Here is a 13666-nt window from a genome sequence, read left to right as displayed (position 1 = left end):
TGGCTATTGCCATTTTAAAATTTCCAGGTGGGATCTACAATCATGTACCAGTTTGCCCAATCAAAGATGATTTGGAGCTCTTGTGCAACAAACCTGCCTCCTTAAAAGACCAGACCTTTTTGCAGTAAGGAAAGTGACTGGGAAATGCACTGGAAACTACATTTGCTTGATGTAACATTGCCTGACCTCCCCGCAAGCAAATCAGAACATATATGCTCAATAAACAGCTGATGTCGTCTAACCTCCCCGCAAACAAATCAAGAGTGCTCAATAAACTGGTTCTCCACTGCCCTGTGTGTCTATTGTCTTCCTTTCCCACCCCCATAAAGGATGGTTTGAGAGGCCCAAAACAACACCCAGAAGGAACGAAGGGTTCTTTTCATTTATACCTACTGCTTGGCCAGGCTCCAGGTGTTATTAAGCCAACAGCCTGCATGTTCCAGGGCTGGGAGGACACACAAAACCCACACAGGTTGTGGGAGGCAGTAGCTGAGCAGTCAGAGTTTCTACCTTGCGTGCGGAGGGTCTGAGGTCCAATATCCCAGTAAGGCTGGGAGAGAGAACTGTGTCACTGCCAGTCAGTGTCGACAGTACTGAGCTCGGTATATAAGGCAGCACCCTCTGTTCCGGGGTGTTGTCACTGGGCAGGGGGAAGCTTCCTGCCTTCTGGATGTGGGTGCGGTGTGCTCCCCAAGGGCAGCCAAATGTGCAGTGCTCAAGTGTGGCTTGTGTGAGATGAGGGGTGGGTGGAATCTGAGCAAGGAGGTGAATGTTTCTCCCCTGCCCCCACCACCCGCTCTCTCTCCTGCATGTTGCTGATCTTTTCCTCCTATTGATTTAGATGTTCCGCCACTCAGATGTTCATTTGGTTGGTAGTGGGGGGAGTCATGTGTGCATTGTACGTGTGCTGGGTGTGTGTGTGCGTGTGAGAGGGGGAGACCGAGGGAGCAAGCAAAAGCGGGAAGAAGCCACACAGCTACACCGATTGGAGAGGCAAAGACTGCAAGAGAAAGGGAGATTAATTTTTTTTAAAAAAAATTAGAAAGAGTCTGCCACTGAACTCCTACCGAGGGAAAACTTGCCACTGGGGTGGCACCCTCTCCCCCTCCTCTTCTCCCACCCCCTCCTCATGTGCAACCTCAGGGAGCTGGCCTAGAGCCATGCTGTGCAGCATCTAGCTCCACGAGGTCTTCCGCAGCTGAGTATTTTTTTTCAGGCTCCAGCGAGGAAGGATTGCAGCCTTGCGTTGTGACACGCTCAGAGCCAGCAGCAAAGGGACAAGAGAGTTGCTGGTGAATGGAGAAGAACTGATTCTTCCTCCCCGGTTTCGAGGCTGGGGGTTTAGGACTTGGCTGCGGCGGGTGGCGAGTGGGGTGGGGGGTGGGAGAGGAATCCTTTCGCCCCCGGAATTTTGCCACCTGGTTATTTGGATGCGGACAACAGGAGAAAGTCTCTCTGTGCTGTTCACCTGTGCAGAAGCAGCATCGGAGGCGGTTTTTGGAGAGAGAGAGAGAGAGAGAGCCCTTTCCACCGTGGCCCTAAATCTCTTCGAGGCCGGGGTGGCGAGGCTCCGATTTCAGCCGGAGTCGTCGGGATCTGCCGCGCCAAGGATCTGTTGTGACTAACATAACAACCACTTTAAAAAAAAATATTAAAAGAGTTGCGGTTTCTGCTGTGGTTGGGGACAAGGAGGGGGCTTCTCTCTTTGGCTCCGGGAAGACCACAGGTAGCCCCGTGGCAGGTGCGAGCCCTGCCTCCCTTTCCTGCGCTGCTGTGTGTCCGGCCAGGTCGCTTCCTATGACATTTGGGATTAAAGTTTGGCTTTCTGAGAGCGGCTGCCACCATGCCTTTCCACCCAGTCACCGCGGCGTTAATGTACCGGGGCATTTATACCATCCCCAATATCCTTGCAACGGAGCAGCATCCTGTTGACATACCTGAAGATGAACTGGAAGGTGAGTCTGTTTTAGGAACAAGCGTTTAAAAAAAAACACCCCCCAAAACCGGGTGATGGTGCTTTCTTTCTTCTCTCTCTTTTGGGATGAGAGAGATGGTCCGCAGCGGTGAAAAACAACCAAGGTAGAGATGGTGGCATCTCAGACCCGGGGTATCTTTTGATGTTGACTTGGGTCTGTGTTGCAGGTAGAGAGGAGAGGGCAGGATGGGACACGTTTGGGGTTGGTTTGTTGGGGGTTGTTTTTTTTTTTTGGTCCTAGGGATTCCAGCAGTCGAGGAACTGGGGGTAAACCCCGAAATACGCATCAGCCAGAAGGAGATGGCTGGCTGGCTGGCGAAGCTATTGTGTGCTCGCGTGTCAGAGATCGTGTGTGCTTGCGCGTATACTGTAGATGTCACTTGGGAGGACAAAGGGCAGGAGGGCGAGGAAAGAGAGGGGTCAGGAAGGGGGTGCAAGCCTGGCCAAGTCCGGATCAGGTCCGGGAAGTGAGGCGGAAACACGAGCAGCCTCAGGACAAGGAAGCTCCCCAACCCCATAAGAAAGGATCTGGTTTGTTGAGGGAAGGGTGGAGGAAGTGGGGCGGTGGAAGGACTAGTCCAGGTGGCTGTGAGGCCGGCAGGTATCCGATGGGGGGTGTCGCAGGTGGGGAGAAAACTTCCGTCCGCGCCCCCTTTCTCTTCCTCTCCCTCGCTTTTGCACCCACCATCTCGCTCTCGCTCTCTGTGGGAAGGGAGATTTTCTGCAGTCCGTGCGTGGCGGTGGAACAGGTAGCGGAGGTGTGCATATGGAGGGTTTGCTCCGGGCGTCCACGAAGGAGACGGACTCCTCCATGCGTCTCTCTCGCCAGTAAGGCACCCACTCCTGGCTTCATCCTGGAGTTGTAACTTGGGAAGCACGCACGCCAGCAACCCTCCTTCCCCTCCTAGATGCACCTGGGGCTGTGGATGCCCTAATGCAGGTGGGGTGCCCCACCACCACCCGGTCTACCTTGGGCATCACCAAGCCTGACGGCGGTGGCCCCAATGCAGAAGAATGTATGTATGTATGTATGTATGGGGGGGTGTCTGTGCCTGCTGCACCCGTGAGCTGAGGCTGTGAAGAGGGAATCTCTCAACCCCCCCATCACTTCCTTTCCACAGCTCGCCCCCCCCCCCATCCAAGAGCTTCCGACCGTTCACTGCGCTTCCCCCGATTGAAATTCCGCTCGCCTCTCTTGAAGAATCCAATCTGTTTGGGTTGAAGGCGAAGCGGAGGAGAAGCCTCTCAAGCACCCCGCACCCTCCACACTCAATCGCAGCTAGCCAGCCCCCATCTCCGCCGCCTTCCCTTCCTTGCCTCAGTCAATCTATCGATTTGCCAAAGTCATCAGAGAGTGGCAGGGCGAGCGGGTTTGTTATTATTATTTTTCTTTTTTAGGAGAGGCTTAATGGAGATTGGCAGTGGGGTAGGGAAAGCGTGGAGAAGGGGGCGAGTGGTCAGAGCCCTTGAGTGTGTGCCGGGGGGCGGCTGTTGCCGTGTGTGACTGAGCACGGATCAACAAGTCCCTATCCGAAAAGTATCAAGGTCCTCAAGGAGCTGGCCCTGCTAGACTTATCTCTGTGGGAGGGGCTGTAGTTCAAATGCTTTGAGTGCAGAAGGTCCCGGGTTCCATCCCCGGCCTCTCCATGCAGGACTGAGAATGTTGCCCATCTGAAACCCAGGAGAGCAGCTGCCAGTCCGTGTTGGAAATACTGAGCTAGGTGGACCGATGACCTGACTCAGTATAGTGGAGGGCAGTAGCTCTGTGGCAGAGCACCGGCTTTGCATGCAAAGGATGTCAGGTCAAACCATTGGGTCCATCTAGCTCAGTATTCCCTACACTGGCTGGAAGCAGCTCTCTGGGGTTTCAGAGAAGAGTCCTTTCCAGCCCTCCTGGGACCTTCTGAATGCAAAGCAGCTGCTCTACCTCTGAGCTACTGCCCTTCTCCTAGGACGCATCTCATCCTCAGGAGCTAACCTTAAGGATAAGACAGATCATTGGTCTGTTTAGCTCAATATTGTCTGCACTGACTGGCAGTGGTTCTTGAGGGTTTCAGTCCTTCCTCTAAAGCTGTTTTCTGAGACTACACTGAGGGTGGTTTTTGAACCTCTTTTAGCTTGCTTGTTCACTTAACCCGCTGCTTCTTACTCTCACTGGCAGTTGCTCCCTGGGGTCTCAAGCCACTGACCCTTTTAGCTAGGGAGGCTGAACCAGCAGCCTTCTTCAAATCATGCTCAACCACCAGCTCTTCATACAGGAGAATGCTATGGATAGCTACTAGCCATGATGCCTATGTTCTGCCTCCACAATGGGAGGCCCCCATGCTCCTGAATACCAGTTGCTGGAAACTGCAGGAAGGGAGAATGCTCTTGCGCTTCGGTCCTGCTTATGAGCTTCCCATTGGAGCATCTGGTTGGCCACTGTGAGATCAGGACGCTGGACTAGATGGGTCATTGGTGTGATCCAGCAAGCCCATCTTATGTTCTTCTGTTCCTCTTGCCTCCCCTAGTGAAAGCTGGGCTGGATTTTCTGGTGCTTCCATCATCCTTAGAAGCTCCATTTAGAAAGGACAGGGGTGGCTTTTTCCTTCCTAGAACTATTATTATTATTATTATTATTATTATTATTATTATTATTATTAAATAATGTATATGTCACCCTTCATCCAAAGTTCACAGGGTGTTTCACAACATAAAACACAGAATTAAAACACAACACACACACACCCATCTTAAAAGGTGCTCCTATCCAAGCCGATGTGTTTATTGCCCGCATAAAACCAAGGTAGGCTGGGTCATCCGGAAACAATGGTTTGCCTTTACTCACTATTGGGCAATGCATGGAAAGATAGTTGCCATTTCCCAATTATTTCCCACCAGTTGTGCCAAACTAGCAGCCAGAGAGAGGAGGGGACCACTTCCTAGGCAAGCCCCCTTGGCAGACAAGAGCTGCCTGCTGGGACATCGCTGCTGTGCTGGATAATATCACTGTGCAGAAACCTGCTCTGAAAGTCCGCTTTGCCATCATAGCTTTCCTCCGCATGTGCCTATAATTGCTAGTAAATAGAGAGAGAGAGAGGAAGCTGCCTTATACTGAGTCAGACCACTGGGCTGTGTAGTCCAATATCATCTACACTTACTGGCAACAGCTCTTCGGGGTTTCAGGCAGAAACCCATACCCTGAAATTTCAGAGATTGAACCTTTTTGCAATGAAGGTATGTGCTGTACTAAAGGAAGCTAAATCACAGTGAGTCAAACCATTACTTCATCTAGCTCAGTATTGTCTACACTGGCTTGCAGCAGCTTTCCGGGGTTTCAGATGGGATGTTCCAAGCCCTACCCGGAGATGCCAGGGTTTGAACCTGGGACCTTCAGCATGAAAGGCAGGCCCCCTGCCATAGGAGGGTGTCTTTTTCTGAGCCAGACCATTGGTCTGCCTAGCTCACTATTGTATACCCTGACTAGTTGTGGCTCTCCAGGGTTTCAGATCAGGGAAGTCTTCCTTTCCCAGCCCTGTTTGGAGATTCCTAGGATTAACCTGGGACTTTCTGCATGCAGAAAAGATTCTCTTCCCCTGAACCCACAGCCTGTCCCTACCACAAGGCTCTCCCTGCAAGCAGGGACCTCAGACAATTTACTCTAGATGGTGGAAGAGAACCTCTCACCCTACGAGAGAGAGTAAAGGTAAAGGTAAAGGGACCATTAGGTCGAGTCGCGGACGACTCTGGGGTTGCGGTGCTCATCTCGCTTTACTGGCCAAGGGAGCCGGCGTATAGCTTCCGGGTCATGTGGCGAACCAGAGCAGCGCACGGAAATGCCGTTTACCTTCCCGTCAGAGTGGTACCTATTTATCTACTTGCACTTTGACGTGCTTTCGAACTGCTAGGTTGGCAGGAGCAGGGACTGAGCAACAGGAGCTCACCCCATCACAGGGATTCGAACCGATGACCTTCTGATCGGCAAGCCCTAGGCTCTGTGGTTTAACCCACAGCACCACTCACGTCCCAATACGGGAGAGAGTAGAGGGGTACATTTGGGGACATCCTCAAGGAAGGGTCAAAATCTGCACACTCTGCTGTTGATTCTGCTCTTCACTGAGATGGCTTTCGACTGCAGAGCCTGATATTACTGCCTCACACATGCAGTGGAACAGACGGCGAGCCTTGGACATGGCGTGGTGGTATCTGAGTTGATTTCCTTGTGATGCAGCAGTCATAAATAGGTGGGCAGGGGCATCCCCAAGACCACCTCTCCCTGTGTGTCGCAGGAGCACAATACATCCACTGATCACCTAGTTTGCAGTGGAGGGAGCAGGCAGAAAAGAAGATGGGTCTCTTGCACCTTTCATAGTTGAGTAAAGGAAAGGGGGATTTCAGCAGGTGTAGCTCGCCATACCAATGATGATTGCTTAAATGCCCTTTGTATCCAACTATTAAAGGAGTGGAGGCAGGGTGGAACATTGGAGGATGCCTGTACAAAGGAAAAGAGGAAGTTCCCTTACGTTGAGTGGGGCCATTGCTCCATCTAGCTCATTATTGTCGACACTGACTGGCAGCAGCTCTCCAGGGTTTCAGGCAGGTAATATTCACTGCTTCATCTGGGGATGCCATTGGGGATTGAACCTGAGACCGGCTGCATGCAAGGCAGGTGCTCTACCACTGAACTACTGCCCTTCTCCTAAAAATAAATTAAGATTCTAGTCCTTATGGTTTTTGAAAAAAGAGAACTGAATTAAGTAAGAATCAGACCATTGGTCCATCTAGTCCAATATGGTCTGCACTGACTGGAAGCAGCTCTGCAGGGTGTCAGACATGGAATCTCTCCCAGTCCTACTATGGCAGGGATTGAACCTGGGACCTGCTTTGGGCTATGGGTTTTCCATAGTGCCTTCCTTGAGGTTTTTCTCCAAACTGTGTTTTTCCATAGCTCGTAGCATCTTTTGACTCATATCTGATCATCTGACACATGGGTGCCTATTGATACTGTTCTCCTCCCAGAGCTACAGTTCCCAGAGTCAATTCCTCTTCACAGGGAATTCTGGGAATTGTGGCTCTAGGACAGAACAATGGGGTAGGGTCCTTCTAACAACTCTCAGCACCCTGAGGTCAGCGGTTCGAATCCCTGCGACGGGGTGAGCTCCCGTTGCTCAGTCCCAGCTCCTGCCAACCTAGCAGTTCGAAAGCACATCAAAGTGCAAGTAGATAAATAGGTACCACTCCAGCAGGAAGGCAAACGGCTTTTCCGTGTGCTGCTCTGGTTTCGCCAGAAGAGCTTTAGTCATGCTGGCTACATGACCTGGAAAAAATGTCTGTGGACAAATGTCGGCTCCCTCGGCCAATAAAGCGAGATGAGTGCCTCAACCCCAGAGTCGTTCGTGACCGGACTTAACTGTCAGGGGTCCTTTACCTTTACCTTTTATGACAGTTTAAAGTGGCATCATAGTGCTTTAAATGTGCAGTATGAATGTGGCCCTAACCAGGCAAATCAGGAACCCTTGATGATCAACTGCAAATCATCCAGAGATCTTGCAAGTGCTCCTGGTTGGGGAACACTGGCTGGCAGCAGCTGTCTAGTGCTTCAGTCAGAGAGTCATTCCCAGAGGTACTGAGGATTGAACCTGGGCCCTTCTGCATGCAAGGCAGGTGCTCCACCACAGAGCCAGGGCACTTTCCTTAGCACACAGGAGCAATGGAAGCTAAGCAGATAATGGTTCATCTAGCACATCATTGTCTGCGCTGACCAGCAGTGGTTCTCCAGGGTTTCACGGTGGAGTCTTCCTGGAGGTACCAAGGCTTGGGCTCCTGGGACCTTCTGCATGCAAATCCAGTGCTCTGCCTCCAAGCTACAGTCTTTCCTCCTCCAAGGTCTCTCGAAATTCAGCAGCATGGAATGCAATTCATCTCAGCCTTAGTGCACATGCATGCAGACGCATGAGCACTAAGGTCCCGTGCAGAGGACAGGTTGGCACCTCACAGAATGGAGCTGGTGACATAGATTCCAAGCTGTCAACATCACCGCAGTGTGTAGGACCGGCGTGCTTTTCTTGTGCACCTTCAACAGCAGCAGCAAAAAGGAACACCTGCTCGTCTTTTGGATTAATGGGAGAAAGACAATTGTAGAATCAAGGAACAGAGAATGTGGAGAAACAGCAGTATTTGGAGCATAGCAATCTGTAATAATACGGCAGGTGGTGAGTTTTAATAGGCAACAAAGAGAAACCCAATTTTGTTTGTGATTTAACGAGACGCTTCTTAATCGCACTTCTTCTCAAACCAGTACGTGATCTGGTGCGCAGAATACCCTTCGAAATTTGCCCTTCTACGAATTTTGCAATGCAGTACTCCAACCGATGTGTACAAAAAACGCATATCTTAGGAAGGAGGCTTGGAAATGTATATATTTGTGGAAGTAACCTACAAAAATACATTAGATCAGGGGACGTAGCTTGCAAAAAAATGTGTATATTAATCAAAAACGGCACACACACAAAAGTATTTATTAGAAGACAGTAATTCAAAAATGCTGATGGATTTTCTGTGAGGATTTTTAAATTATTATTTTGCAATAAAGAAATAAATCGCGAATTGCTGCGGAAATGTGACAGACTGAATGTATGATTGAAACATCGAAAAGCAGAGAAACCTAAAATGGGCTGGTATCTCCTTCCCCATGGAGGGGTGAGGAGGAATCCCTTGGGATGAGGCTGGGGGTGTCACATGAGTTCCTATATTATTATTATTATTATTATTATTATTATTATTATTATTATTTTCTGCAAAATGTTGAAGGGCATGAAGATATACCTTGGAGTTCTCTGCAACAGAGCAGGGACCTGCCTGCACTTCTTCAGTGCCCGGAAAGAAATAACAAAAAAAATTGCCATCTCAGTAACTGTCTAGGTGAGGCTCCCTGTGTGATGCTCAGGTTGCCTCAGAACAATGCAAAGTGTTGGGGTGAAATCTCAGCAAATTGGGGCTGACTCCTCAAGACTTTTCTGGCAGGGATGTTGCCTAGCAGTCGGCTGCTGTGATTTCATTGTGATCTAACAGTACCATTGATTCGTATAATATGCCAGGCCTGGGAAAATGATGGTTTGCTCTTCCCAAGCTACATGGATTATGCAACACAGGGGCGAGACTATCTTTCCATCAAAGTGCATCATTGTGCTTTTTACATAATACGGGCAAGGGGGCTATAACCTGGAGAACACAGGAGCTGGTGGCAATGCAGAGCAGATTACAGTTGCTTATCACTGCTGATACGTTTCTCGTGGTTCGCGTTGTCATGATAATGATGGAGAAGGTTCAGGACAAGAGACAACCATTTCAAATTCTTTACTGTGTGAGACAGGGTTAGGGTGGGGTGGAGGAAGGCTTCTCAGCCTCGTTTAAAAATCTTGCCCTTGGATATATGCACTGGAGAACTCAACCCAAAATGCCCAAGAATATGAAACTGCTAAAATAAAGCCTAGCTGGACAGCATTTTGCTGTGGTCATTTTGGAACCTCTCTGGGAAACTGCTGTTGACATTAGCAGAGCTGTGTTCGCAATGTTACCAATGCAATGGAGGTGGGTGGGAGGGAGAGAAGAGGGGGAGAAAATGTGCCTTTGGTGTGCATAGCTAGCACATAGAGCCATTTTTGTGGCTTCTGATTACAGTCACACTGTGTGGCATTGAGGAGCGAGTTGTTTGTTACCCACAAACAGGTGTAATGAGGCTGTGATTGTTCATTTTTAAATGAAAAGCAGCTGCTGGGGGCTGCAATTCTGAGCAGATAAGAAGTGTGCTTAACCCTTTCTTTGCAAGCCGTGTTTGCACTTCATCTTCCAGCTAACATCCCACTCCTCACCGCCCTGTGGGCTTGCAGATTCTAAATGTGTGATTACTCAGGGCTTCCCCAGATCGACCTGAGATTTATTTATTTAATCTAGAGATTTCTGTGCTGTAACGAACCCTGGCTTCATCAGCTAGTGAGCACTAGGGTGACGTAAAATGCTCTCACCCTGCTCCCACTGTGGTTCATATCCGGCTCTTCAGTTCTGGTTATGCCAAGCCACAGTTTCCCATGACGTTCAACACAAGAAAATGCCGGCGGTGTCTGTTTACAAGCTGAGATCTGAAATCTGGTTCAGACTATGCCATCTAATCTTGGAGATGTCTGAGAGTGTTGGATTGTAAATCTGGGAGCTGCCATTTTTACAATCCACAGGGCACCCAATATAGTGTCGCTCTGGGGTATTGTGGGAAATTGAAACGTCGGCTCTTTGTGGACCAGAGCTGATCAGAGCTTTGCGGATGTTGCTGCAGCCAGGCGAGTCAACTGAGGGCCACCACAAAGGAGAGTGTCCAATGATGTAGGAAGGGGCTCAATGGAAGGCAATTTGCTGGTGAGGTGTGCCACACCTTGGAACTGGCTCTGGTGAGAACAGCAACCATTCCTCATTGTTTTTGCTAACCCCACTACTACCACCACAAGAGCTGGTAGATTGCCTTCTCAGTCTGGGGGTTCTATTGTTATTTCCACTCCTAACAACCATCGATTCACTTTTTGGTGACACACCATATGTTTAAAAGCACACAGATTTCCCCAAAGAAAGGAACTGTAGTATACCCCTCTCAGAGCTACCATTTCCATTTTACAGTTCTCAGGATTAAACTCATGCGCTTTAAATGTGCTCTCGATATACAATGTGTACGCAGCCTTCCTCCATGAGATCTTCTCGGAGTGAACAACTGATGGTGAATCTCTCCCAAAATAACTGCCCAGCCAACTGTGTTTTGATGGTGATGCTTTTATAGAATCATAGAACTGTAGAGTCAGATGGGAGCCAATGGGTTGTCTAGTCTGACCCCTGCAATGCAGGAACCACAGCTGCAGAATCCCTGACAGGCAGCCATCCAACCTCTGCTTAAAAACCTCCAAGGAAGGAGTGTCCACCAAGTCCCAAAGGAGTCCATTCCACCATTCAACAGCTCTCACCATCAGAAAGTGACTCCTAATGTTTAGCTGGAATCTCCTTTCTTGCCATTTGAATCCATCAGTTTGGGTCCCCTCTGGAGCAGCTTGAAACAAGCTTGCTCCACCTTCCATGGGACGGCCCATCACATATTTGAAGGTGGCTATCCAATTACCTCTCAGTCTTCTCCTCTCCAGGCTAAACATACTCAACTCCCTCAACTATAATAATAATATTATAATAATTTATTATTTATACCCCGCCCATCTGGCTGGGTTTCCCCAGCCACTCTGGGAGGCTTCCAACAGAATATTAAAAACACGATAAAACATCAAACATTAAAAACCTCCCTAAACAGAGCTGCCTTCAGATGTCTTCTAAAAGTCAGATAGTTGTTTATTTCCTTGACATCTGGTGGGAGGGCGTCGCACAGGGTGGGCGCCACTACTGAGAAGGCCCTCTGCCTTGTTCCCTGTAACCCCACTTCTCGCAATGAGGGAACCGCCAGAAGGCCCTCGGAGCTGGACCTCAGTGTCCTGGCTGAACGATGGGGGTGGAGACACTCCTTCAGGTATACTGGGCTAAGGCCATTTAGGGCTTTAAAGGTCAGCACCCACACTTTGAACTGTGCTTGGAAATGTACTGGGAGCCAATGTAGGTCCGGTGTTACGTGGTCTCGGCGGCCGCTCCCAGTCACCAATCTATCTGCTGCATTCTGGATTAGCTGTAGTTTCCAGGTCACCTTCAAAGGTAGCCCCACGTTGAGCACATTGCAGTAGTCCAAGCAGAAGATAACCAGAGCATGCACCACTCTGGCAAGACAGTCTGTGGGCAGGTAGGCTCTCAGCCTGCATACCAGATGGAGCTGGTAGACAGCTGCCCTAGACACAGAATTGACCTGCACCTCCATGGACATCTGTGAGTCCAAATGACTCCCAGGCTGCACACCTGGTCCTTCAGGGGCACAGTTACCCCATTCAGGACCAGGGAGTCCCCCACATTCAGGACCAGTTGAGTCCCTTCAGCTGTTCCTAATGAGGCTTGGCTTCCAGTGCCTTGAGCAGTCCTCCGCACACCTTCCGGCTTGTCATTCTCATCCTTAAACTATGGTGCCCAGAACTGGACACAGGTGGGCTCTGACCAAGGCAAAATAGAGTGGTCCTATTAATTCCCTTGCTCTGGACACTCGACTTCTGTTGAGTTAGCCTAGAATGGCATTAGCTTTCTTTTGCTGCTGCATCACACTGTTGACTCACTATGAGAACAGCTGTTCTCGGCTTCATTTCACATAGTGATCATTTTGAACCTTGTAGCATTGTTAGTGGGAACCCCTGAAATTTTGCCTGCTTTGCAAATCTGTGCTATTATTTGACCAGTCTCCTTTCAGCTCCTCCTGCCCTCAGGGAGACATTCAGCAGGAGCTCAGCTCTTTAAAAGATGGTAGCAGGCGGGTGAAATGGTTTGCTGCTCCTGGTTTGCATAATGAAGCTTTTGGGAGCCTGGCCAAGGCTTCCTGTTTTATATATTTCATGAAATTTATAAATTGCTTCATTGTAAAAACAAAACAAACAAAAACCGCCTCGGAGTGGCTTACAAAAGATAAAACAGTAAAATCAATTGGGGGTGGGATACAACCTTGTTGTTGTTTAGTCGTTTAGTCGTGTCTGACTCTTCATAACCCCATGCAGTGGCGTAGCGTGGGTTGTCAGCACCCGGGGCAAGGCAAGTAATTTGTGCCCCCTAACCCATGGATTTTAGTAGGGGCAGAGAGCTGCGAGTGCGAGCGCCCCCCCAGATGTTGCGCCCGGTGCGGCCAGGCCCCCCTGCATCCCCCACGCTACGCCACTGACCCATGGACCAGACCACGCCAGGCACTTCTGTCTTCCACTGCCTCCTGCAGTTTGGTCAAACTCATGCTGGTAGCCTCGAGAACACCGTCCAACCATCTCGTCCTCTGTCGTCCCCTTCTCCTTGGGCCCTCCATCTTTCCCAACATCAGGGTCTTTTCCAGGGAGTCTTCTCTTCTCATGAGGTGGCCAAAGTATTGGAGCCTCAGCTTCAGTATCTGTCCTTCCAGTGAGCACTCAGGGCTGATTTCCTTAAGAATGGAGAGGTTTGATCTTCTCGCAGTCCATGGGACTCTCAAGAGTCTCCTCCAGCACCATAATTCAAAAGCATCAATTCTTTGGTGATCAGCCTTCTTTATGGTCCAGCTCTCACTTCCATACATCACTACTGGGAAAACCATAGCTTTAACTAAACAGACCTTTGTTGGCAAGGTAATGTCTCTGCTTAAAACATACAAAAGTTGAACTAGTAAAACAGATTAGAATTGCCCCAGCTTTCTAAGCATCTTGGCTGCAGACAGCATGAGTTTTGGAGCCTTTGCTCTCCCCCACCCCCTACAAACACTATGCCATGGGTCAGCAAACTTTTTCAGCAGGGGGCCAGTTCACTGTCCCTCAGACCTTGTGGGGGGCCGGACTATATTTTGAGGGGGGAAATGAACAAATTCCTATGCCCCACAAATAACCCAGAGATGCATTTTAAATAAAAGCACACATTCTACTCATGTAAAAACATGCTGATTCCCAGACCGTCCGTGGGCTGGATTGAGAAGGCGATTGGGCCGGATCCGGCCCCCCGGACCATAGTTTGCTGACCCCTGCACTGTGCCCTTTTCCAAACAGATTGCTGGTTATAAAATACACTCCAGGTGTCCTCATTGAGCGA

At 49.6% G+C, this 13666-nt stretch overlaps 1 protein-coding gene across 2 annotated transcripts in view; it reads left to right on the top strand.

Moving 5' to 3' along the window:
- Positions 1-882: 882 nt before the first annotated feature.
- The window catches only part of CABP7 (calcium binding protein 7), a 57175-nt gene continuing 44391 nt past the window's right edge, over positions 883-13666 (top strand). The window contains exon 1 of one of the 2 annotated variants that reach the window (XM_080986490.1): positions 883-1955. In XM_080986490.1, coding sequence (XP_080842616.1) covers positions 1844-1955 — 112 coding nt within the window. In that variant the 5' untranslated portion in view covers positions 883-1843. The remainder of the gene's footprint in view (positions 1956-13666) is intronic. The other variant, XM_080986491.1, reaches the window with a different exon arrangement.

This window comes from Podarcis pityusensis (genome assembly GCF_964106645.2).
Source record: "Podarcis pityusensis genome assembly, chromosome: 16".
Lineage (NCBI taxonomy): Eukaryota > Metazoa > Chordata > Lepidosauria > Squamata > Lacertidae > Podarcis > Podarcis pityusensis.
The sequence above is the reverse complement of the archived record's forward strand: the minus strand, read 5'-3'. Positions and strand labels throughout refer to the sequence as shown.